At 36.7% G+C, this 27,589-nt stretch overlaps 1 protein-coding gene across 1 annotated transcript in view; it reads right to left on the bottom strand.

Annotated features, from left to right (window-relative positions):
• LAMA2 (laminin subunit alpha 2) overlaps positions 1-27,589 on the bottom strand; it is a gene marked incomplete at its 5' end in the record, with an annotated part of 156,271 nt that overhangs the window by 35,714 nt on the left and 92,968 nt on the right. Inside the window, 7 exons of the mRNA XM_057364457.1 lie at positions 394-553; positions 5,491-5,624; positions 6,521-6,664; positions 8,320-8,474; positions 11,224-11,406; positions 14,423-14,539; positions 22,730-22,832. Of these exons, the coding sequence (XP_057220440.1) occupies positions 394-553; positions 5,491-5,624; positions 6,521-6,664; positions 8,320-8,474; positions 11,224-11,406; positions 14,423-14,539; positions 22,730-22,832 (996 nt within the window). The remainder of the gene's footprint in view (positions 1-393; positions 554-5,490; positions 5,625-6,520; positions 6,665-8,319; positions 8,475-11,223; positions 11,407-14,422; positions 14,540-22,729; positions 22,833-27,589) is intronic.

Here is a 27,589-nt window from a genome sequence, read left to right as displayed (position 1 = left end):
TATATACATTACTAGGAGAGCAGAAATGTAGGGAAACAGAAATGAGTTCCTGTCACTCAGGAACTGGAAGCTCGTCAGGGCAGCAGTGTGTCCAAGGCAAAGCATCCCTCTGTCCAGCAGGAATTAGCTGTTTGGGCTAAAYGCTGCATCAATACAGCCAGCTACAGGGCTTCTGATGAGAGGGCAGCATCATGCCTAGTGAAATCTCACATCTGTGCTCCTCACAGAAGCAAATCCCAATAATCTGTCAAAAGTGCAGGTGTACTACTTGCAATTAAAGCACCTACTACAATGACACCAGAATATAAAAACTGACTGTTCCTATATTAAGCAATAACAAAATTTGCCCATACAAACAGTCAGCTAACACAGAAAAACTGGACAAAGCATTACCTTAATTTTTTCAGTTAAACCACCAACAAACAGCACAGCATTAACATCTACATCCAGAATGGTATATCCAGGTGGGGAGACAGCCCTGAATATGGCTGGCACGATGCTGGCTTTAGGACCATCCAGAGCTCGCACCGATATTGTGCCATTTTTTCCAGTCCTAGAGATTTTTAAAAAAKAATTTAAGCATAAAAAGTCAGTAACTACACCAAACATAGGAAAACTCTATTTTATATGGTACCTTTTAACAGAAGTACATGAGTGACCTGATGATGCTTTACTTTGGTACAAATGAACAAACACTTATGCCAGCATAAGTTAAAGACATGATCACAGAATGAGATTTGCTCCTCACCTGAATGTCTTTTTAAAACAAAATTCACTATATACATGATGTGGACCTTGCATTGACTAAAGCAAAGAATGTTTATAAGATTATATTTGAACTGAAATGAAGTGATAAAGTACTTCAGTTTCTTTCACTGAGGCACAGAATTTGCATTTCCTGCAGTGGAATTGTAAGGTTGCTTTTCAAACAGGCAAAAACCCCATTATGTTGAAGAATATTACCTCATTGTCCTCTATGAATCACATCAGATACTGAGGGTAACAACAACAGTGGACTTTGCCTGACAGTTTCTGCATCAGTTTGTTTTCTATTCCCTTGGTTATATTAATGTAGCAACCGGCATGGAAAGAGTTTGCTGACATATTTTTACAACAGAAGGAACACAGTGGAGTGATATGATTCTTCCTAGTCTTTCAGGTATAYAGAAAGGTATATCAAAGGAAACTTGAATAATTTGAACCCTTTAAAATAAATTGCTTAATATTAATTGAGCTTACAGCAGTATGGATAGTAGCTCTCCATAGCAAGGTTATTACTTACTTAACGGAAGTAAACTATTAATAATTTTATAATCACATCATAAACGASTGTTTCATCCCACACACACCAGAATCAACACAGGACTGCTGGCAAACGATTGAAAGTGGCTCCCTCAGTTGTCTTGGATGAATCCCATTCCCATGGACTTGTGTGGGTCTAAGGTGCAACTGATTTATAGTAGAAGGTTTACCAATGTAAAGCCCTTTAAGGGATGAAAGTTTTCAATGTAATAGTTCTTRAAAGACTAAAAGTCACTAAAAACTCTTTTTAAAGTGCTGAAATCTGATGCTTTCTGAAAGAAAGTTATTGGCACTTTCAGTATATATTGTGCTGAAATCGGGATTACAGTTTAAAAACACACAAGTACAATAATGCAAAAGTCACTGAGCAGACTGACACTTTTTAGGGTGTCTAATAATTCACAAATAGTACAGATGTCTTTAATCTTCAAACAGACTGAAATGCTAACAATGGAGTCTCTCCTATAAATAATTCTCTCTTATTAAGGGAGGACAATGGAGATTGAAGGAAGATCTTGGCTAACTTGACAGCAAAAAGACATTGCTATCCCGTGCATGACAAGTCATCAGGTTAGAAGATATTGTTCTAGTGATAGTTACTTCTGTAAAACTGGAGRATTACAGACATATCAGCACTCTGTGGCAGATATGCAAAAAGACACTGATAGGGCACTAAATTTGGAAGAGCTGTCGACTCCCTCAAAGGCAGAGAGGCCCTGTAGAGAGACCTTGACAACCTAGAGAGGTGGGCAATCACCAACCATATGAAATTTGACACAGGCAAGGGCTGGATTCCATACCTGGGATGGAGCAACCCTGGTTGTGTGTATAGACTGAGGAATGAGCTGGAGCTGCCCTGCAGAAAGGGATCAGCAGGTCCTGGTCAATGGCAAGTTGAACATGAGCCAGCAGTGTCTGGCAGCCAGGAGGGGCAACCCTGTCCTGGGGGGCATCAGGCACAGCATCGGCAGCCGGGCAAAGGAGGGGATTGTCCTGCTCTGTTCTGACCTGGGACAGCCTCACTTAGAGTGCTGAGGGCAGTTTTGGTGCCACAATATAAGAAAGACTTTAAAGTATTAGAGAGTGTCCAAATGAGGRCCATGTTCAAAGCAGGAATGGTGAAGAGTCTGGAAGGGAAGCCTTATGGGGAGTGGCCGAGGTCACTTGGTTTGGGCAGCCTGGAGGAGACTGTGGGGAAACCTCACTGCAGACTTCAGGATCCTCATGAGGGGAAATGGACGGGCAGGTACTGATCTCTTTACTCCTGTGATCAGTGGCAGGACTGGTATCAGAAAAAAGCTTTCCATCCAGAGAATGATTGAGCCCTGGAACAGGCTCCCCAGGGAAGCGGTCACAGCACCAAGCCTGGCAGAGTTCAAGAAATGTTTGGACAATGCTCTCAGGTACATGGTGTGACTTCTAGGGGTGTCCTGTGTAGGGCCAGGAGCTGGGCTTGACTATCCTGAGAAGCCCCTCCAACTCAGCATATTATAAAATTCTATGAAAAGTTTATGTAATGCCACACAGTGTCTGCTCCTGAGGAGATGCATGATATAAATGAGATTACTTGTGCAAGTCATCAGCATTAAATTTTAAAACACCAGGTGGTAAACTCTGTTCCTTGACCCCTTGAAAGCTCAGARAATCTTCACTGAAAAGCATGGCTTGTATGTGCTACAGTAGTTTAAGACTGAATTCTTGCTGAGCTAAACTGGATGTGTCTACAATGGACTTGTGATTCAGGCAGTCCTCAGAGGAAGGGCAGTGCTTAAACTCTGTCATTAACAATCAAAACGATGGCAATATTTCAATCACAGTTCATTAAAATCACAATTAATCAGGTCCTGCTCCTAACTGAGGCCTGCTGAAGTCAAGTAACACTGGTCTAGTGAGTCTCAAAAATATTCTCTCATCCATTTGACTGTCTCACGAAATTGACATTATTTGTGTGTTGTAAATCTGCTTTAAATAGTTTTGTCACATACTATTAKGCCAGGTTTTCCTTTGTTAATTGATACTTGGATTGACTGCAGTTCTTGATGCCAATTAGATTTGCTTCTGTAAGCAGGTAAGTAACTTGTAAGTGCATTTGCTAAACTCCTGTTACACCAAAGTATAAGGAATTCCTTTAGAAAAATCTTATAGGAAAAAAATGAAGTAAAATTCCATTAAAATAATTCAAAGTATTTCCATTATAACCTCTGAATATAAAATAAAATGAAAGGTTCAGTATGCTTTAAATAAAAAAGGTGATGAAAATTAAGTGTCCCTGGAAAAGTGATGCAATAATTACCAATTCAGTCAAACTAAATGAAAATGTTGGTGCATGCATCAACTGACCATCTCTGGTCATTASTCAATGGTCAGATTTTCATATTTAGATTTCATTCAGAATGCTGAGTGAACTTGAGAATTTTCCAACCTCTATGCCACAATATCTTTTTAAGGCCCTTTGGGATCCTTGATTAAGAATGACCATCAACCTATGGTGGATTTAACACCATATCATTATTATAGTCAATCCTTGTCACCACTAAAACAATGGCAAAATTCAGCAAGACCAGAGTTTCATCCTAYGTCCACATGCTAAGCACATGCTCTGCTCCAGCTACTCAGGCAGCTCTGTCAGGCTGAAAATGTCTGTGGCTGGAACTGAGCAGAAATTTGGAGAAAATGTGTGAGGAAATGAAACGAGTAAAACTCTCCAACAGCTTATGAAGGGAGTTAGAGGGGAGTTATCAAATGGACTAAAATGTTCAGAGTTGAAGACTCTTCTGTAGGGTATGTGATTTGTGAAGTCTGCCTTAAGAATGCAAAATCAGTCCCAAGCTCTTCCTCTTAATCCCACAAATCCAACTAAYGCCTCTGCAATGTAATTCTCCTAAACACTGCTCTGTACTTCTGATTTGTGCAGCTGTAATCATTCTAAATTGCTGATCCAGCACTCTGTTAGAAACTAATGGCATGCACATCCTATATATCCAGAACAACCAGCTAATAGGTAATGGGCTTTTGTAGGATGTGTGAATTTTATACCATGTCCTGGCTCCGTATTCTGCTGAAACAGCTTTCCTGTAAATGAAAGWCTGGCATTACTGTGTCATGAAGCTGCTTTGGTATGCATAATATGAACTGGAAAAGATTTAAACAATTTGTTTTGTACCCCAGTTTGTACTTTCCTAGCAGTGAGGTTTCATTAAGCCAGCTTCTGGAGACCCTGCCATAACTTTATTTAATTCTCTGCTCTGAATGGCTGATTTCTGTGATTTCACTAAATTATTTAAACTGGATGCCATTTCCTCCTCTGGGAGCTATGCATGTAACCAGAATGAGAGTGCTTTGTTTTCTTCCTACTTCATTCTCTCATTCTCTGASTATATTTTCCATTCTATGTTTAATACTATGTGAAATTAACTGTAATGATGCAAGAGAAATTACTCAGCTTTCTACCAAATTACAGTACAGCTGATGTTATCTAAATTACTAAGATTTATTCAAGACAAAGGCTCTAAAGTTGTGTATGCAATCCTTATGCTGTGATTACTAGGCCATATGCCATGTGTTTGCTATTTGAATGGAAAATACAAGCTTCAACTAACAAATTTGGGATTTGAATATTTATATACCTGTATTTCTAAAGTTCAAAAACATTACACAGCTGATCTCAAATTGCAAAATATATTTTAACTTTCCAGAATATCTCCTCCTTCAATTTTCATAAACTGTATATTTTATTAATATTTCCAGTTTGATGAGACATTTTGCCTATGGAAATGGCATTCTGAGTAAAAATCAAGATACTACTGTGTGACAGACCATTCATTTGCAGTTCTGTATCAAAACCAGAAATTCAGAAAAGCTGCTCCTCTTTAAAATTCAAGGAGAAAAGAATGGCAGTTATTCGATGCCAAAACCTGTAACTGATTTTAAAAGACAAGAAGACAATAGATAGAGTGATAGATAAACAAAAAGGAATAAATATAAGCAGTGAGAGACTGTTGATGCTAGAGGGGAATATGTGATTAAAGTAAATTCTTGACACAGAACAATTGACATTTCAATAGTAATTGTAGTGTATAGACTTCTGGTACTAATGGATGCAGGTTCAAAAGCTTTTGTTAAATCAGACTAGAATTTCTCATCTTAGTAATTTTTTTCTAAAATCTTGGAAGTGCAATAYATACTTACCTAGAGGCTTCAATCCGGTACCAAAACCCATCATCAATGGTCAGATCTGGATACTCCACCCGTCCAACTCCAGATCCCACATCCCACAGGAAGCTCACCTTGCCCTTGCGCATCTCTATGGCCAAGAAGTCAGTCTACATGCAAAATATGGAAATAGAAGCTATTTCATACTTTAATTGAGTAAGCTTTCCAGAATTTTTCACATTTCAGAAGGCCTAATGAAGCATCAGAAACCCACACGTAGACAGTAGAGTATTAACATTAATTCTCACATTGCTTTAAAATGAGACTCCCTTTTTCCTGTTTTTATTGACTCAAACAAAGAATCTAAGCCAAAGACAGAAAATTATTTCTCTCAATGATATGCCATAAATGACTGCCAGGCTTACAGAAATGTTAATACTGCAGCCATCCATAGAAGGATTTAACTCAGTGGAACACTGTGAAACATCCATTGGATGGCAGAATGATGTTGAGATACCTGATGCCACCTAGCCTTTTCATTTTGTATTAGGTAAATAAAATACATAGTTCAAAATGTTGGAAATAGAATACTTTTCCCATTTAGTGAATTATTATTGGTTATTCTAGAAGACTGTCTGCTACAGGCCTCATGGGAAACTGAATCATTCACCATTATTATGCTTGAAATTGTAGTCTTGACTTAAAATTACAATAAATAGGAGCTTTGACAGATGCAATATGATTAGCTACTTCATTCCCAAGGGAAAACCCACAACCAACTCCAAAATTACTCGGTTGCACTGTGAATTTTAAAGCTCTAAAGTAGTTCATGTACAAGCGTGTTATTTCATATCTGGTTAAAATAAAGATTTATGTAAAAAATGTGATGGTCATATTTTAGAAATCTCTATATAAATCCCAAAGACTGTAAATGTTTAGATTATCTTAGACCCTCTACAACTGCTTTGAAGACTCTGGGCGGAAAAAAACGCCTTTCTCATCTGTATTTGTCAGTAGGCTGATTTGATCGAGCAACTCTGACATGAAAAGCAGGAGACAGACTCACAAACTTGGCACTTCCAAGGTAAAAAAGCAGATTGTCAGCAACTACAGTCTTCACATTGAGAACGACRGTGTTGTAAGTTCCCTTCTTTATTTCTGGTCTGTATGTGCGAATACAATTGCCTCCAGAGGACACGGACACTTTGATCTTAAAAAAAAAAAAAAAAAACTAAAAAAAAAAAAAAAAAAAGCACCACAGAAAGAATTCAATTCACTGCTTGTTATTCCAGAATTAACCATAGATGCTTCCAAATAATCATAAAACTATCATACATTTCTTTGTCCTTCAATTTTTTTTTTGTTACATGTACCAGGGAGTTGCTTGAATATGCGAAGAAGGTAGAAATGGAATTTTCTTTCTGGGATTGTTCGTTAAAAGGAAATAAAATCTCTTTCCGGCATTCACATTTAAAGGATCAACTGCGTATATTAAAAATAACTAGAAGATATACTGGTCTAATGCAAGTAACAGTGGAATTCTAGCAGTACAGATAGTCTATAAGTAGAATATGCTAGGAAAATAAGCAGCTCTCCTGAAGGAATTACAGCATATTGCTATTGGCTAGTGAGAAGATTTATCWATTTTCCCCTTGTAATATCTTTGATTATGCCAATTTAAGACATCTTTTCACAATTAYTTTTTAAACCAACAGTTATGTCTATCACTGCTTTTACATGGTCCCCTAATGGCATTGGCATTCATAACTAAGTTTTATTTCCACAAATGAGTGACATATGCRTTTGGATACATGTGCTGGTTTCCTCAGGCTCTGAGCACAGATAAAAACACTTCCCTGTTTGCTTTCACGATGCCAGCACAGACATAATGACAGTACAACGGTGTTTCAATCCCAGCTAGACGTGTTTATGCATTAGAAGAAATGTACATAATGTACATAATCATCTTCTGCTTARGGCAAGCTCTGCTAAAAAGGAGACCCATTATAGGACCAAATTCAAAATTTCCTGATCTCAGGAATACTGAGCAGTTAAATACTTCATAGCCTTCAGACAGAGGATGGATGTGCCAAACATATCATTACTGCAGCCTGTCTTTTTATTTCATCACATATGTGGAATACATTTCTTTCCCAATATCCTATTCTTTTAGATTATTTTTGTCAACTATTTTTCAACCATTTTCAGGAACATTTCTCCAGTACCACCTACATGATTTTTTTCCTTTGCTAATTAGGTCAGAAGCTGAATAACCTCAATATTAACCAGATGATCCTTAAGTTGATAGGATTACTGAATCAGGGAGATGGACTCCAAACTCACTAAATGGACTAGAGATATATTTATTCTTAACTCAAGTTCAAGTCCTCAGTGCTGCTACTGGACAGAGAAAAATCAAAAATAYGGGAAAAGCAGATATACTCAGCAATTTCAGTGAGTCTGAGATGGTGTCATTCTTGAGTAATAGAAGTTCTATGAAATGAAAYCAGGGGCTTAATATCAGTGCTGAAGCAGAAAAACACATTTTTGTTTTCACAAAAAAATCAATATTGTGACTCTTCTGCTGTACTATCACTTACAGTACTTCTTAGAAAATAGCCTTTTGAGATCCATTCCAACAGATGTTATTCATTTAACAAGTGCATGTTTTAAAGGAAGAAACAAGACACACAGTGAAAAATCATCAGAGTATTCTTTTTATCTGAGAAATTACACTCCCTTATTTGCTCTCTTCACACATGTTTAAAATTAGGAAGGATTCACATTGTAGAAAAGAAATAAAAAAATAGAAAATAAATCCCATCAATACACAAAAGGCCATTTTTTTTGAGAAATAGGACTTACCGAATTGGCTTGCTTCCGAGCTTGGTTTATCAGCTCTTTTATCTGAGAAATGTTTTTCCCTAAATTATCCTGAAGCTCTTTGATTGGCTTGATTTTATCTAACAGGCGATCTGCTTCCTTTTCTAGGTTTTTAATACTGGAGTCTGCATCAGCAACTTCATAAGAAAGAACAAGGCAGAGCTTTAGACAATAGTGTCAGAGTCTATTACACATTGCAATAATAAAATCCAAGGAAATTCTGCATACACAATGCTCAGGTGATTGTTTAGGCTACTATGAGATACACACAGGCCAGGAAGATACCTGAACAGAATAAGGTAGTTCCAGAATGTTTAGAATCAAGTTAAAGTAGCAGTAACAGCAAACATTGGTGTTAAAGCAGGATTCTGGAGAGGTAACTATGCTTCGTATCAGGATAATAGTTACGGAAAACATTTCCTGTAGCAAAATACATTTATGAAAKAAATATTTGCTTTCTTCTTTTAAAAAGCCTCAAATTTTGAAGTAAAATGCTAGATTAATGAAAACTGGTTAGTTTCCATTAGTAATTTCTGAAATTACTGGGTTAAAATTACCTTGAAATTAATTMTTGAACTAACTATAATGGGCACAAATACAAAAAGGTATTATTCTRGTTCCAAGCTTAAAATTCTGTGTGTTACTGAGAGCAGATTTAAAAGCAGTGACAGTAAATTACAAATGTTTTTCTTTTTCAAATGAACTAAATAATATTTTTTTCAAATGAATTAATTAATTTTACAAGGATATTTTTGCTTCTCTTTTTTTTAAGCCTGAAATTCCTTTTTTTGCCTCTCAACATACAACTAGTGACTACTCAGCTCACATGAGGGTGTGGGTGTTTGTGGATGACACTGAAAGGGATAAACATGCATTTACCACCAGAAAGACGCATAKTACATAAAAATAATAGTCATGATAATAGCAATAAAAATAATGCTTAGATAAAGCATGAAAAACTGCATAGTTTTTGACCCAAACACTCATACCAAAAGCTTCAAGAAGCTTCTTGACGTTTAAGTTAAACTAGCTACCAAGTCACTTTACCTCAAAGTTTTCAGAAAACAATTATTTAGCTATTTCAATGAATGGGAAACATTGAGCACCATGCAGAAGCTGTGGTGGTAAGCAGTGAATCATTGTTTACTGGAAAACACACACTAAAAGCTGCAAGTAAGAAAATGTACGTACAGATTTCTGCAGGCAAGATATGGAGACAAAGAAAAGAGAAAAAACAGAGGATAATRTAAGAGACAGAAGATAACTTAAGAGAATGTTTTGAAGACCTAAACAGAAAAGTAAAGTAAAGTAAGGGACAGGATGAGCCTATAAATAACTTTCTGCCTTTTAAATACTGCATWTCTATCAAAATGAGAATTCAGGGCCTGAATTTTGACATGGAAGAGAGGCTATGCCTACTTTTGCATGTAATCATGAGTGCCAGCATAATTACTTTACATATCTGGAATGGTTCACCCTGCATAACTTTAATTTCATTCTGTAATCTGAGTATCCAYTAACATTTGGACAATGAGGAAGTGTACTTCTGGAGAACATTTTACAGTTTAGCTTTATCTGACATGAAACGGTTTGCAAGTGTTAAGACCACTCTTCAATGCAAACAGAATAATGGTGACTGGGGACAGTCAAGAGATTAAATTTTAAATTATCACTCCTAATCTCAAYTAGAATACTTGTGCTGGGACAGACAGCTTAGTCTAGATTCAGCAGTGCCAGGAAATTACTGCTTTAAGACTGTTTCTCTGTTGGTTCTTACTACCCTGCAAGAGGTTACACTGCAAGAATCCTCAAAGATCTGCTGCTTCTATAACCCAGCTGTAATCTCCCCACACTATTTCAATCAATAACTCCTTTCCATATTGTCTAAACTTGTATGGATCAGCCTGCCCAGTGGGAAGTGTACTGGGTCTCACACATGTATCTCAGCTGATGAGGGATGGGGAACTTGCAATAGACAGGCAGTGACAAACAACCACTGGGATTAACTTCTTTCACTGCTACAGCAACAACTGGAAGAGCACATTTGTCCACAGAACGRGAATGACAGCCTCCAAAACTATATGTTTTTAGGTGCCCAGCTTCATCAAGCTGATAACAATCTGGGGAACTCAAAATAGCTGAGAAATTAGTTCTTCAATCATTTTCTAAAGACACTCTAGYTCTGTGGCTGTCTACTCCTATATTATATGGATGGTCTAGCAATGTACCAYAAAATGTATTGTAATCTAGAACTCATTTTTATCCATCCTAACCGAAGTGAAAATACAAAAGTAATTGTCACATTTGATAAAAGAATTCATGGGAAAAAAAAAAAAAGAAAAAGAAAGAATGCAGACAAAACCCCATTCCCAGAATCTTCTTTCTTTCTTTTCTTTAAGTGTCTTCAGTGTTCTACCAAAAATAGGAACGTATATGAAAGAAGTCATGCATTTCTCCCAGGACTGATTATCTGATTGACTGAAGACAGATTTAGTGAGGGGTATTTTTCTTGAATCAAGCAGTGAATTGCCAGTCAGAATCTTTGATTATTCACCTCCTAAAMACTTTAAAAAGTAGTCTGAGGAACAAATCTATCCACATGTTCATCCCGCTGACATTAGCTTTTCTTCCAACTACTAGCACTAGTCRTTAAGATTTAAAACTCTTTTCACAGAATCACAGAATTGTTAGGGTTCAAGGGGATCTTTGGTCCCTTTTCACATATAAGAAGCCCAGAAAACTGAAGTGATAGAAAGTCCTTTTATCCCAGCATACTGCAGTAATACCATGGAAGTTAAATTCTGGAGTGTCTCAGCTTGAGATATGAAATGAAAAACACAAACTGAAAAAATAACAACACCAAATAAAAAAAAACCCAAAACTTACTGTTCTTGATTGGGTCCTTCACAACTGCATTTGTTTTGGCCACATCGTCTGTAAGTTTACTGTAGTTTTTTCTCAAGCCYAAGAGATTCCGATTGAGGTCTTTAATCTGGGCCAGGACGTCATTTGCAGTATCATTGGCTTGTCTTGCTTTGTCCTTGGCTGCCTGTACCTTTATAGCTGTATCTGTAGGTAGAAAATTATGAGTGACCAGAGTAAAGAAGGAACTTTTTGAGTAAAGATATATTATGCCTGTGGTCCAAAAAACTCCACCCTTATTTCTGAAGTTGTGGCTCTGAAAAACCCTCAAAATACAATAGCACCTGAGAAATACAACTGAATCTTTAATAAACCATCATCATTGTCAGGCCTGACAAGAGAAAGAAAAGGTAACCCTGAATGCCTTTTTTCACTTCCTTTTTTCATCATATCTGAGCAGTTCCTTTTGGGGTCATTAGTAGAGATCATGCACCTTTCTGGTTGAGTGAAACTTGGAGTTACTGTGTTACCACCTTCTATTAGTCCTACAAATTATTTTCAGCCACACTTCATATTATGCCATCCCTGCATATGTGGGTCCTTGTCCCACATGCAATCTGTCAATCTCATTCTGAATCTTTCTGCTTTTATGTGACTGTGAGTATAGCAGGGACACAAGAATTATTAGTTTAAGCTGCTCTCTGTTTTCTCAAATCCTTGAACGAGATATATGACAGGGTCATTTTCTCTCCCTTCCTCATTTGATTATTTTCCTGTTGGAATTTATTGCATTTTCTTATCCATGCCATTTATTTGCTCTGAATTCCAGTCTTAATACTCATGTGCTTATTTTTCTGAGTGTCCTTGTGCCAAGAGCAAGCACCCTGTAACTCTAATCTGCCAAGAGTTTATGACTGCTAATGATTGCATATTTCACATTACTTTTACTTGYTCCATATTTAGCATTCTGTGTCCTAAGGTTAACAGGCCTTAGAGGTCCATTTCAGTTGACGGCGACATCTATCTGTGCACAAGAAGACAAATACCCACATCAATATCTGTGACCAAAATCCAAGGAATGGTACATGATGAGCATGAAAAATTAAACAATTTATTTCGTGAATGCCTGAATTCAAGGATTATTATATCTAAAACTTTTCAGTTAGCTGGAATCTTAAAGTCACAAAAATATACAAGATGAATAGAAAATTGTTTTTCATGCTAAGGGTTTACTTGCAGTCTGAAATTTCTAGACCATCAAAAATCAGAAGAATAYAGATTGTCTTCAGAGACTTTTCTCATGGCCTAACTTCAGTTTATAAAGTGCTCCTTGGAGAGAAATTCACAGCAAAATACATTGATTTAAAATMTTTTGTTTTTTTTAAACATTCATTTTATCTTTCACTGTTCATTAGACTGAAACTGCGTTGTAGCTCCCTATCCCTTGCTATCACAATGTGATGTAACTAACATCCCAGGACTTTGGGATTTTGATGTGTACTACATTTTGAAAAAGAAAAAAGTCCACCTAGAATGACAAATGTGAGACACTGAAATGTTAAAGGTTAACGACTCAAGCAATGTCCATTGGCAAACACAGCAGGTTGCTATGCTGAGGTATGGGGTTGGAGTTTTTGSGTGTGTGGTGGTGAAACCTCTGATTTGCATAAGAACAGCTCAGTGTCCTGGGGGTGATCACCCATCATCAGAGGATGACTAAAACAAAAAAAACCCCTTGCTCAGCAACAAGATGTTTTTTCTGCCAGATAAGGAAAAAGRCTGATAAGAAGCAAATGYTGTGGAGGTGGGATAATGCTTTTTATCATGCCAATATCCTTCCTTACACAGCTGGTAAGGTATATACCCTGGGGGATATATTGGGACATTCACACATAGGCCTGAAGTGCTCATCCCTTCTGATAAGRCATACCTGRYCCAACTACAMTGGTGGGAGAAACAGCAATCAKGCCTTAGAAAGKGTCATCAAAGACCTCAGACTMATTTCTGGGGCTTTTCACCAGAGCACAGAACATGATCCCGAGTGGAGTGTCCCATCAGTTTAAAACTCCCTTCCAGGGGAGGTACCTGGATGTGCCCACCTGAACCTGAAGGCATCTTAACCCACTGAACTTTATGTTGTGTGGGGCTTCCCCCACCTTGGATGGATCAAGACTGTGAYCATCACTTTGATCAAGGAACTAATTTATCTAAATTGCAACAACCAAATCTCTGACTGATCTGCATGTGATCTTATCTTTCCTCTCCMCTAACTACTCTTACCTTTTCTTTCTTCCTTTCTTTATTTTCCTTACATATTTTCTTCAGTGATATTTTTATACTTTTATATTGTCATATTTCTATAGTTAATAACTAAAATGGCTATTACATTACTTTCCCCTTTTTACTGAAATCCAATTGTACTAAAATAAACCTGCTATATTTATGTACATATACATCTATGTATGTATGTATGTATGTATGTATGTATGTATGTATGTATGTATGTATGTATGTATCTATCTATCTATCTATCTATCTATCTATCCATCTATCTATATATCTAATGAACACTGGTCATTCAGTATGATTTCATTCTAACCTGCCCCAGTGATCTATTAACAAGAGCCTCAGTCACCCTTGCCTTCAGAAATGGGTCATAAGAGCACAGCACTCCAGAGCCCATTGAGGAAAACTTGTTCCAGTTCTAAGCAATYTACAGGCTAAAAAGATGTACAGCACCAAACAGCAGCTGGGAATGCTGAGAGTGGGGTGAAAAGGTAAGACAAAACCCAGCAAATTTCACCCTRCTTTTTCTGTAAAGTCAGTAAGTCCTATTCTTCTTGGGTTAAATTACACTTACATAACACTTGAAATTACAGTGGTTCAYAAACAGTAGCTTCAGAAAGACTTTTCACGTATAAACAAAGGACTGTCTTGGAGTGTATCATAATTCCTGATATCATAATTTTCTTTCAGAAAAGAAATTTCTGCAAACTGCAGAAGCATGGCACCTTTTACCATCCCAAAATTCAAACTGATACCATGCAAATATTTTCAGTTCAGCTTTCTCTCTTGCATTGCTCATCTTCATTTTATAACAGCCAATGGTCAAAGTGGACCCAGTGTGGATACAGGCAAAGACTGATGAGATAAAGGTAAAGTGATGGAAAAAGAAACAGACGAGCAGGACTGAGTCAAATGTTGCAACACTTTTCCAACTTACCATTTGGAATGGCTGACAGCTTTCCTAAGGTTTCATTCAAAGCTTTCAGGAGAATGGAATTCTTCTCATCAGCATCTTTCAGCCTGTTCTGCATGCTGTCCAGATTATCATCCTCTTCTGTAAAAAGTGCATATGATATAGAAGCTTTAACTCTTTGTTTTCACTATCCTTTCTTGGCACATAATTTAAAATGCACAATAAGCTGGCCATTTTCCATTGAGATATCAAATTGTGTAAATAAGGAAGTCRAGCAGAACTTGTTGCGGGGTTCACTAATCATCTTCATTGGTTTCTTTAAGTTCCCTATTTCCATGGTATCTAAATGCTTGAGTTCCTTGTACTGTTGTATATTTATCAAAGTTTTTTCAAAGGTGTGCAGAGGAAAGAATGGCTTATGATTATCATGTTATGATTTAGACCAATTCACATGAAGGTGCACTGATAGATTCAACTGTGATGTTAGTMATAGTTTTGATTCCTAGATTAAGCTACTGCCTTTCTTCTCTCTAAGGTGGTTGCCTGAGTTGAATGAGTTGAGAAAAAGACAAGACCGATTAGGCCAGCTTGCTGCTGAAATTTGAGTGTCCAGAGCCTTGTTCTCTTGGATTTTCTCAAAGATGTTGACATAACATTTGAAGAAAACACAAGATCACTGAGCTTCAATATGAGATGAATGCACTAAAAATTATTATTATTATTATTATTATTATTATTATTATTATTATTATTAAATAAATGCCCATCTACTAAATAACATCCATCAAATCAAATTTCTAGTACAAATCGAAGGCACAGATATTTGGTACATTACAGTTGAAACTGCTGTCCTCGTTTACAAATAAGTTCCTATTTTTCAGCATTTACTTTGAATAACAATTACAGGGGGTCCTTTGAACAGTATCCAGCAGAGCAATACAGCAATATCAAAACTGAGATCCCAGTTAAGCCATAAGGCTATTGAAACAGAGATTATTCCAAAATTCAGAAGTAAAGTTTGACACAAAAAAAAATGTAGTTAATGCTTAAGCTACTATTGTAGTGGGCATTTCTCTATTTCTTTGTATCAACATGAAGCTCTTTGGAACAGACAGCAGGTAATTCCTTACCTTAAAGGCATATCCTACTGAGAAACTAATTCAACATCACTGAGCTTGATAGCCAGAAGAAAAGAAGAATTTGTAGAAAAGGAGTTCAGGATACAAGCTATGACTGTGACCTTCAGGTACATGACAGGTTGCTGAAAATAAACATCTATGTGGTTCACATTCCACAAACTCTAAAAAAGTATGWTTTCTTAAAATTAGATGTGCAAGAAGCAATTTGTAAAAAGAAAAATCAAACAAAAATTWTATTGCCTGTAAGAAATTATTAATTAAATTTTCCAAGGCTATAGCAAGGCTGAAACAGCACATAGAATTTAAATGAGAACTAGACTTTTGTTGTTAGACCTTTTGAAATGTCATTGAGGAAGACACCTGTTTCTTTTATTTAAATTAGAGCAACATACAGGACTGCAGGAGTGCTGGGAGATAAYCCTTCACTCCAGCAAAAGTTTTGCCGAGGAACAGGACAGAGGAACCAGAATATTGTGAACTGTGAGAGGCACAGTTAGCACTAGAATAAAGTTTGGAAGAATTGCATATATTATATGATCATTCTTCTCCTTAAAAACAGCTTTATTTTTAAATGAAAGGTTTTGTCCTCACTGCTGAATGTGGCTATTGGTAATGTGATATTGTTAAACCAGGATGAACTCATGAGATTCTGGTCCTGTATGTCCTGAGATTTCATCTGAGCTCTTCTCTTGTTAAGTAATAATACTGACAAAACTGTTTTAATTTCCACCATCTAACTCTGAAATTACAGTCTGACTGATATTTCATGGTGTCTCTGGTGGGATGTTAGTGTTTATAAAGTGTGTCAATATTTCTAAGAAGTTTGACTCCTTCATGGTGGTGGTGTTCTAACTTTGTAGAMTACTTCTAAATTATCTCTTTTTCTCCTCTTTACTCTGCCATATCCAACATGCTAATTATCCCCCGGTTGTATTTCTGAAGAATCATGTTTCCAGACTTCTGTTTTCATCTTTGTAACCATGGCAGCAAACTGGTTTTTATGGCATTTCTCAAAGGAAGTTTTCCTAGAAGTTTCACTTCTAGGGAAATTGAATATTGAGACGCTACCTGTTAAATATTTTTTCCTTTAATCCCTCAAATACATTTTTTTTAAAATTACAGTAATAAAGCCATAAATAAGTGTTCCTAGGGAGGCTTTTACACAAAGAGAATTGAGGAGATACTATGTCCTGTGYCAGCTTTTCAAGGAAATAGTGGATTTTTCACAGAGATATTAAGTTTTTGTTTTRAAGTAACTTTTTATCTTGTAATCCAGATAGCCTCTTCACTAAGCACTGGACTAATTTGTTCCATGAMTCACAAACTAAACTGACTTCACATCAGCTTTTCCACATCCTTTAATTATTAGCATTTATGAAAAAAGCTGGGACAATGATTTGAATGCCCAAGATCTTCCAGTTAAGCACTAAAGTTAGTCAAAATACAGGCAGTTACAATCTAAGTTTTTCCAAACTACAGAGCCTATCTGACTCGGAAGAGGTTGGAAGGTCTGCACTGAAAGATKCCAGGCACTGTCAACTCTCATTAAAGTGTAGGTTGAGGAGTATCATGAGAAATTTCTCTCAATCCTGTYTCCACTTGATTAGCTCTGCACAGAGATGGCACAAGATGCCAATAAATGCACTGTTTGTAGTTCAAATCAGCAAAACCAGTCATGCATTGCTGAAACTAAAACCTAAAGCAGGAACCTGAAGGACTTTGCATGTATCAGCCTATAGRTTTGCTGGCTTGGTTAACATCAACAAAGGTTTTCAATTTCTGTTTAAATTAAACCGAGCATTACAGGATAAACCATCATTCCTTATTCCTCTGAGTGAATAAATTGAAGTGAGCCAAATGAAAAAAAAAACCCAAACAACACTGTGTGCATATATTTCATCTTAAAATGCACTCAAGAATTTTGTTACTGTTTATACAGAGTGCTTTACTCTTACAGGAGATACTGTTTTTACAAGTCTCTGCAGATCACATACAMAGGTGACACTGGTTAATTGCTGATGATGTGTCACCATCATAGTGGAACATGATGGAAACAGGTATCTTGTGATGGTATGGATAAACACAGTTTTTCAACATGAAACTGTCCAAGAAAATATCCATAAGGCTATGCTACCAAACGCACATATCCCAAAATCAGACTAAAGGTGGAAATCTACCAAGGAGCAACAAATGCATCTGTTTTTATTGACTGGAAACTGCAGGAATGAACTGACTGTTACACACATCCCTTTCTGTTACATTTGTATTACTTCCAAATAGCATTCTTGCTCCCCACAGTCTCATCCTATAAAGAGGAACATGGGTCACAAATTCAATTTTTCTTCCCTAAACCAAGCAAGACTTAGAAACTGGCATTAGGAACAAATAGAAGAAAGAGAAGKAACTAGAGAAATGCAGCTAATTAAGTTTAACTTTTTAAAAAGAGTACTTTCATCACTAACTGCAGCAACCTGGTGAATGTAATAYGCCAGGTCAGCAGAAAGACAAAGCAGAGGAGAATACACAAACAACGATCTATCAGCTGGCTATGTTGCCTATCAGCTAGAAAATGTTTTAGTTAAAAATATTCATGTGTTGTCAGACAAGCCGAGTCCTCCTCAAGTTGCAATTCTTAAGCAAAAGAAATTACAYGAGCAGAATTTCAGTAGCCACCTGACAGCAGTCTCTGGCTGAAGAGGAGTTTATGCATCTTATTTTCACTTTTCATTGATCAGTTTTGACAAAGTCTGTATRCAGTCTCAAATATGCACTGGAGTAAGTATATTTTTAAAACTATGAATTCAAAATTATAAGGAAGAAAAACTGCTCCTGGCAAACTGAAAAATCCCTCAAGGCATAGAGAAAATGAAGCTAGCAGGCAGCAGCATTTACTCACTGGTAGCCAAAGTTTCAAAATTCCATCTTAGCCACAACACTACACACAGATTTTGCCTCTCCCACCAGGGTTATTCTTTCTAACTCCTAGCCACATAGAGAGAGAAATGACTAAATCTCTATTTTAATAGCTTCTGTCAGAAGCTTTGCTTTGTAAGGACTGTTTCAGCAGTCTTTAGTGRTAGTATAAAACATTTTCATGATTAACAGCTATTTTATAACTCAGGTAATTGGCCACAAATCAGGCGAATGCCATAATGTAGGAAGAAAACACCCCCATCTGTACCATGGCCCAGGCTGGATTTTTGGAGTGTGTATTAGTTGAGTGGCTTATGGGTCTTTATTACTTTAACTAATGTACTTCCTGTAGTGCAGACAGAGAAATTTTAAGCTAGTCATTACTTCTGTCTACCAGATCTTTATGGAGTGCCCATTAGCCATCCTGCATTTCCAGCTGAGGCTCTGAAAGGGTGGCTTTATAAGGATTCTAAGAAAACATCTTTCCATTAGTTTGCCACTGAACTCTCACTTTCTGTCGTATGAAACTCAAGACTTCCAGAAGGGATTATSTTCATAATAATAGTAAAATATGTTCTATGTTACTCACAATACTAATAATATCACCACTTTGGTGCAAAAGCAGAGTGGGGAATAGAAATCTGACACTGTGTTTTCTTCCTACACATCTAGATTCTGGGCACAATGTTAACTGAGCTCCATGGGTTGAGCTGTGGAGYACGGACATGTTTTATCAGATGTAAAAAGGCACCCTGTTCAAGTCCAGAATGTTTGTCTTTATAAAGCACTTTAAGATGTGTTGGAGAGCATTAAGAAAGCTCAATCTCATTACCCTTCCGTTTGGGGCAAAAACATAGACAAAGATCTAATATGTGAATTTTAAGCACTGCTGCCTGCTTGCATTAAGTTTGCTTAATGAATCTTTGGTGTGTTTGGACATTTGCTTCTGAATTATAAAACTGTTATCAACACAAATTCTCACTGGTACGATGCGAAAACTTACTTTTTTTTCAAAATTTTCTGCAGTAATGATTGTAATATCTCTTGTTTCAGGGTTAAATTGAACAGTCTTGTGGACACATGGAATTCACATGCATCCTCGTAGAGATACCATTTTAATTTGTCCTTGAAAGCACAGCACTGTGCTTTACTCCATTACAYCTGCCTGGGGGGCAGAGAGCTGTGGACTCCACTGTGAGGTGTCCAGTCTGCTCCCTGAAATGCTGTGGCTGTTTTACTGTTTCTTATACACCAGCCATGGCAAACTGCAGCAGTTTGCATTCCAGAAAGCATCTCTATTTTTGTCTACTTCAGCCATACTACTGAAATTGCACACTGGCCTCTTCTCACACTCTTGTGATTTTCTATAACATATTTCCTGAAATATGTTCCTCCAGCCCTAAATCTGTACTGAATCTGGCAGTGGAGAGTCTCAATAAAGAAGACCCTAAATATACATCCAAGATTTACTAGAAACTCAGAYACATTTCTCTCCCTCAGTTCGGCTACAAGCAAGTAATGATGTTTCTCACTTTCAAACAGTGTATGACAGTGAAATGCAATTAATGACCTTATGAAGCATTATGCTTTACAACCTTATTAAACATAATGTTTACTTGTTAACTAGTTCTGCAGTTGGAAATCCTAAAKCTGCCAAAACTAAATTAAAGTGTAGTAATAGCCAAAAGATGACTAAGCTGTATGGATCTCCTCCTTTATGCTGTATGCTCTTAATGTATCTCCCAGGAGGCCAAAGAGAATTTTGTAAGCAAAAACATGAAAGATAGGGCTCTATTATGAAAATCTGTCTTGCTTCTAGTAAGAAGTATTTTAACTAAGCTAGCAGGACAGGGAACTTCATGCATCATCTCTGTGACTATTTTAAAACTCAGCCTCTAATATTTACTGTATGCAATTTTTCAAGTTCTGATGCATGAAAACAAAAAAWTAAAAAAAGAGAACACGAGAAAGGCCAGCTTGATTTTCAGAACCTGCTTTTTCCCCCTTGTCTTTATTTCTTCCAAGTCCTAAATCTGTTCTCTCACAGCAGTTTCCAGGTGCTGTGCTTCTTCCATCCTTGTGGTTAACTCCAGGTTAACCCAATTATAGCTTCAGCTAGTTCAATCAGACTGAACTATAATGCATTTAATATGAAGGAATTTTTCAAAAACTACAGTTACAGGACATAAGCTTCTCAAAATACACGCACCAAAATTTCAAATTACTAAAAGGAGGGGATTACAATTCACTAATTTGACATAATTCTCAAAAGCATCAACTTGGACTTAGTATTCAGATGGAAGACTTTCAAATAGTTGTACAGAGGACTCAGTTAACTGATCCTCCTCTCAGACTTCRCTATACCACTGACACACTCAACGCTCCTAAATTGCTTTCTTTGTTATATGCAAAATTAAAGTAATTAAAGCAGTAACATTTAACATTTTTCACATTTTTTGGCCTACTCAAAAGTGGATAATTGTATCATATTTGTTTCCCCTCAGGTTTAGTAGAAAAGAATTATTTTTTCAATTCCTTCCTAGGAGTGCTGTGGAGAAAGAAGTATTGAGTACTGTTAAACAAATGCTTCATTAGTGTTGCAACAAGTATTTTCTTACAGGACCTATAAAACAATCTGTCTGGATAAAGACCCAAGAAATAAACTGTTTTTTGGTTTCAATGATCAGATAATTTAATCAGAGGCTCTGAACAAGTATTTGTCCAAAGATCATTTTTCTTCTTCTGACCAACAGCCATTCCTCACTGATGTTCATCTAAGCTGTTTTCAAAGATTTTCAAAGGTTGTTATCTCCCTAATCTTCTCAGCAATCAAATGCAGTACATCTGTATTTTAATCACAATGAAGATTTGCCGAATATGTTTTTGGTATCAGTGCATTTGTGATATGTCAGTCCCATCTGCTTTGGAGAAACCATGACTTATTGAAGAATATTAAACCCTCTTGATTATTTCTCTAGCYACATTCCAAATCTACATTATTTCAATCTTTCTCCTCATCTCTCCTCTGCAAGATCACTAATTAGTCTTCATGGTGTTTTCAGGACTCTGCCAACCACCTCAGCCCTCATAAAGTTCAGTGCTCATCACTGTAGGCAGTATCTTTGCTAAGGCATGAGAAACCCCGAACAGCGGGAAGTATTGTTTCAAATGTTTTGGAAAGCATGTACCTATTCATGCATTCCTCTGCGACATCTGCCTTTACCACCTCTACCCAACACAYGATCCATGCATCTCTTTAGTTGTGTTTTACAGAAAGGCTACTCAAACAATTGCTCACCATTCTGCATTTCTGCAGCTCATTATTCATGTAAGACCTCCTATGTGTCTCCACTTACTACTGTCCCACCTTCTCACACTATGGCATCCATTAGGAATACTCCCAGTTACTAATGAGAAAATACTAAGGAAATGATACACAGTGTGACCTGAATTATTAGCTTTTACAGCACACTGAACACCATGGATCAAAACCTTATTTTTTGGTCCCCCGTGGAAAATACCAAAGAGAAATGAAAGATGTTTTATTTTTCACTAGGAAACCAAAGCATTTGATTTGGCACCTATGAATCTTATGAGTTAGCTTGCATTTAGACATGTGTTGATGCTTTAGAAACAGAAATCTTCTTGAGTGTTTGAAATTTTTTCTCTACAGACATTTTCTCAGTCTTTTGTTTGCTTTTTGTTCTCTTAAAGGAAATGTTKAGCAATTCTCGCCCATTACTCTGTTTGTCAAACAGCTTCATTAGACCTCCCCATGCTTCCATTTCCAGGCAAAACCCCTTTATACACTCTCAAGAGACGAATCTCCTGCTACCATTGCAAAACCAGATGTGTATTGACAAGAATAAAAATTTAACATTGGGTTTGATTTTGGTACTAGTTTTCTGCTAGAGCAAATCAGAATCAGTATTTCCACGCCCCTCTTCCCCCCACTTACTCTTGCCCTCATTGTAGTTAGCAAGAGCAGACCTAAGCTCCCTTCTCCTCAGCCTTCYTGTCCAAGAAACGGACAGAGAGGACAAGAACTCCTGCACAATGCCTGGACATAAAACAGGAGAATCTTCTTCACTGATACATTGTTCAATTCATTTGTTCAATATTTGTTCATTCATTGTTAAATACACTGTTCAATTTCGAATCAATTAATGAATTATACTTTTTTCCTACTGATACAGCTTCTTCATACCAGAAGCACAGCAGTCTCACAATGGGTTTTTTTCTCTGTTTAATGTGTCTGAATGCCATATACTGCACATACCTTTTACATCACTTTCTAACATCTTGGCCTCATTAAGGACCCTGAAGCTTTTCTGCAGAGAGTTCTTGGCGCCATCCTTCAACGATCCTTCAGGACCCGACGTCTGTAGACAAAMAAGCAGTGTCAAACACACAGGAAAGTCTGAGGTCATAAGACATATGAACATGATCTAAGGGAACAGCCATCTAAATTTTAAATGCACATCATTGTGCTCTGAATTACATCCCATTGCCATTATATTGGTCTAAAAGAGMAAAAAAAWKRWYYWWWTTTTTTTTWWTTMTTWTTTWTKRKRRGMMASMWSMYCYYYKKWRGAMMASMRRMKWCWWYAAWKARRRRMRAYWWTYWYTAYMWTRWWRAMRAWRKGKKTKWRMWCTMWRAGMRAAAMWMTMYMMAYAGACAAACARAAYATATTTCAAYTTAAAATGTGCATTTATCCKTCCAGCTATGGACAGAACACCATRCAGTACAGTATTTCTCTCAAACTGCAGCTACAGAAACTTTAGAGGCCAGATTGGCTCTGATGACTCTAATAATGACAACTGAGATTCATTTGTGGTTAAATTAAAGAATTACAATTGCTAGGTGAGTAAAGAAATAAAAAATAGAGTTTTACAAGAAAGGCAAACTGCAGTTATTCTGACAGAGTTTTATTACTAAGTAACCATCCTTCATCATATCATGCTACTTAAAGATCTTTYTTCTGAAAGACATCCATCCCTACCTTCAGTGCAGAGGCTGATCAATAGATGGAATGATTTTTCTAAATTAGATTAGCGTTTTCAGTCGGTAGGAAATGCTCCAGGTTCTGAACCACTTACTGTTCAGTTTGTAAAACTGAACTCAGGTCACACATCAYAGTGAATACATTTCTTTGAGAATACTCCTGACAGCCAGATAACATTCTATATTAGTCATGGGTCATAGCCTTGTAAGTAGTATGTAATTAAGAAGCAGCTACTTTTCATTTTCCAGGGCAGATACATATACTCAAAAATTAACTGTGTGTCAATTAAATGACACAATTATTATTGCTATTCATTATTTATATAATGARCAAGCCCAGAGGTGACGATTCACATACTACTGAAGCTCTGATGTTTTTCAATGACACTGTAAAAAACGTATCATGAACTTGCCATTTCTTTTCCTTTTAACAATCTTAAAGAATGCTTTGGAAACTTTTAAAATTCAGAACCAAGCTTTTTGTTCTGAGATATGTCTTGGTATATGTTGCCATGTCACAAGGATATAGCGATTAAAGATTCCTGTGTTCAAATGGGATGTAAATGTAAGTTTTAATGGGATTTTAAGAACTAAGGCACACATGACTGCCATTTTCCAAGTTCACCTGAAATATTAAGCTGTGTACACACTCCTTTCAACAACAGTAGAAACATACATATTCAAAAGATGAACAAAATTAGTTCCTTGTAGATTTTCTCTACCACATAACAACAAGTAGCACAGGCAACAGAAAAATACAAAAAAAAAGGAAAAAAAAAATTAAAAAAAAAACTATGAAGTGAAGCAAAAGATGGATCCTGAAGGAAAAATGTTTGGCCAGATTTTGTGGCAGATGCACCTGTCAAATCAGATAATACTTTAAAATTTGTTTTCCCACTAGCAATAGTACCCAGGGTATGATCACTCTGTGACCATGGACTTCAAAATAAAAATTGTTGTTATTATTATTGTTATTATTTTAAGACTAAGCATGGCTGACTGGCTCTTGAAGCAGCTTAGAGTCAATAAAATGAAATTAGAAGGTCAGATTTACAATGCAAAACCAAGAAATTAATCAAATCAAGGACAGTAATTGGGCATGTGCTGACAATTAGTCAGAAACAGATTTCAGCAYGATGTAAATACTAGAAAAGCCCTTTCAGAGATAAACAAACTTGTATTGATTAAAAGGTTTCTTTTATATTTTTAAAAAACAATTCTAAATGAGTATTAATCAAGACATCTGATAGAAAATGTCCTTTTTTATTAGCTCCTCTTGTGGTTCATGAGATATCAATTTATGAAGCGGTCAGTAATTAAAACAAACATTTTATGATTTTGTGTAAGGTGAGTTTGTATGCTTGTGGTAAGCTTGGATTATGGTGAATCACTTTATGATTTAGCAGAATTTACAGCCAAGACTCTTTGATGTTATTTTCTAACTTGGGACAAATACTGTAAAAGGAAAAAAGAATAAAAAAAAATAAAAAAGGAAAAAAAAAAAACAAATACTGTAAAAGGAAAAAAGAATAAAAAAGAATAAAAAAGGAAAACAAAAAAAAAAAAGATAAAAAAATTGTGACTCAAAATAAATTTGAAAATTGCAGGGTCTCTGGAATCTAATTTGTTCTAATTCTGCCTCTTCCAGAGTGTCCAAAACCTGTGGATGGCACCTTCATCTCCCTGTGCCTTTCCTCATGGCCTCTACCTTCCCCATGCAAACTCTGYGCAGTTTGAATCCCTGCTGCATCTCATGGCAGAAGTGGCACCATTTTATGTATCCAAACAGTGCTGTCTCAATCATGGTTTAGAGGCATAAATGCACTGGGGCAATTTTTGAGGATCACAAACTTATACAGGGACAAGGTTTTATAGGCATAAGTGTTAATGTAGATCAGTGAAAAATAGTTATGCCTTATTCTTAAATTATTTTCTTTTTACATGCATTTAGGTTGTGAAGTTTTCCCCTATGCAAGAGTTAGGGTTACTCTCATTTCTACCAGTCTGGGAGATAGATACCAAAAATGTTATGAGTGATTTGCACCTCAGGACATCCTCACAAGGATGTCTAAGACATTCCAACCCAAGGAAATCCAGACACCCAACACAACTGCTGGGGTTTACTTACAAAGAAAGTCAAAATCAAAGAAGGAAGCAGGACTCTAAACATTCAATGTGTCCCCTGTGCTTCCAGGTCCGGTAAGTCCTCTCTAAAAAGCCTAAGAATAATCAGACTTTTTCAAGATATACTGTAAAAGCATGGTTCTTATCTGTGAGATGTGAACAGAATCTGTTAATGTGACTCCTTTCTAGTCAGTTACTGCCTTGGCTAAGTAATGGAATGCTGAAACTGCCTGAATGCTAAAGATTTCTCATTTGTGATGAATTTATTTTGGTTTCAAAGGGGAGAGCAAATCCATCATAAAAAGCTCAGGAGGAATTTTTCTGTCATATTTTTAATACATTTTTTCCCAGTCATTTATCAGGCTTCTGATAATCACGATGGATTTTAAACATATTTTCACTCATGCTTTTAGCAACATTAGCTTAATTTGAAAACAAAGGGTTTTTTTCCCATTACAAACCAAAAACCTAAAAACCTCTGAGATATCACTAAGGTTCTGGCAAATAATTTGATCCAGTGATGTACAGGACAGAACCTGAAATGAAAACTTGTCCCTCAGACTCTGGCTCATACACAATCTTGTTGCTGTTGGGAAACCTTCATCCCCCTGCCCCAACATTATAGCTGGTGAATGGGAAAGGTGAGGATCAGGGGTGCATGTGAGCTACAGCACTTGTCTTCATTATCTGCCAGCAGCTGGAGCTCAGAATCTCTTACAGAAGACAGGCATCCACAAAACCTCATAAAAAAGAGAGCATGGCTCCATCTTTCAAAAGGAGGGGAAAAACATGAACTCCGTCTTCTACACAGGGTCCCCAGGTCAACTTCTCAGACAGTTGGGGACACAGTTTCCAGGGACTTATCAGTCTGAGGGGGCTTAAATTCACACATGATGCCTTCTAGGAGACTGAACCATTGTGCTCCAGACAGCCCTGACCGAGGGTACATTGCTGGTCTTGTGCTGAAGCTCAGCTAAAAGCTCCTTGGGACCTCTAGAAAGTGGGACCCTGATTTACCTGGTTACCAGTTAAACTTTTCACCTAGGATGAGCAAACATTCAACAGTCTGTAAATAAAAACAAGGAAATAGAATAGCAAAATGATGGCTGTAGTTCACAACTGACATATTTTTAAAACCTGGCTCAAAATCCTCACATGATCATTTAAAAAATAACAGCTAAATCTATTGCTCTGCAGCAGTTTGACAGTAAACCACTGATGACCTCTATATCAAGTCAATTACATTTAAAAGGCATCAGCTGCCTCAATTTTCTTCCTCATCAACTAGATCCCCATTTCACATATACTGCTCGTAAAAAACCAAGCTCCCTCTAATGAATACATGCAATGGAGATGCTGAAAACATCACCTTAATTTTTTCATCTCTTTCCTTGCTACTCTCTTGCTCCTATTTGCATCATATTGCCCATCTTGACCTCCATCTCTTAAATTATCTATCCCCTTTCTCTCTACACTATAATCACCCAGTGATATATACACTTTTGTCTCCATCCTGTAATTGCCAGCTTTGTTTCTTTACTGCTCTATGTGTAGTTTTTTTCCCTTTTCAATCAGCTTTTTCCCTTTTCAAACAGCTGCCTGTCTCACTCACTCCAAGTCATCAAAGGAGAAAAAGACAGTATGTATTACATTCTAATGAGAAAAAAAAAAACCAAAAAAAAAAGGGCCAGGACCTTATTTACTTTTGCAGTGTAATTAGGCATTCTGGTGAAACAAAGAACTATTTACAGACAACTAGCAGATACTAATGTGTGAGGTGAATTTTTTTCACCAAAAGAGAAATATAGTAATTCATGTTATTTGAAAAAACACTGAAAATGTAAAGAGCCTAAAAATATTAAATTTTTTGTGCAGTGGCCAGGTCCYTTTATCCCTCTGATAAATACAGACCTTTACAGCATGTGATTGATTTTGCTATTATCATAATCCATTCGACTAAAGTAGCTTTCTGCAAACTGCCTTTATTCATACAGTACAAGTGCTGTAACT

This window comes from Malurus melanocephalus, unplaced genomic scaffold (assembly GCF_030028575.1).
Source record: "Malurus melanocephalus ecotype Western Australia unplaced genomic scaffold, MMel_1.1 scaffold_38, whole genome shotgun sequence".
Taxonomy (NCBI): Eukaryota; Metazoa; Chordata; class Aves; order Passeriformes; family Maluridae; genus Malurus; species Malurus melanocephalus.
This window is presented reverse-complemented; position numbering and strand designations above follow the sequence as displayed.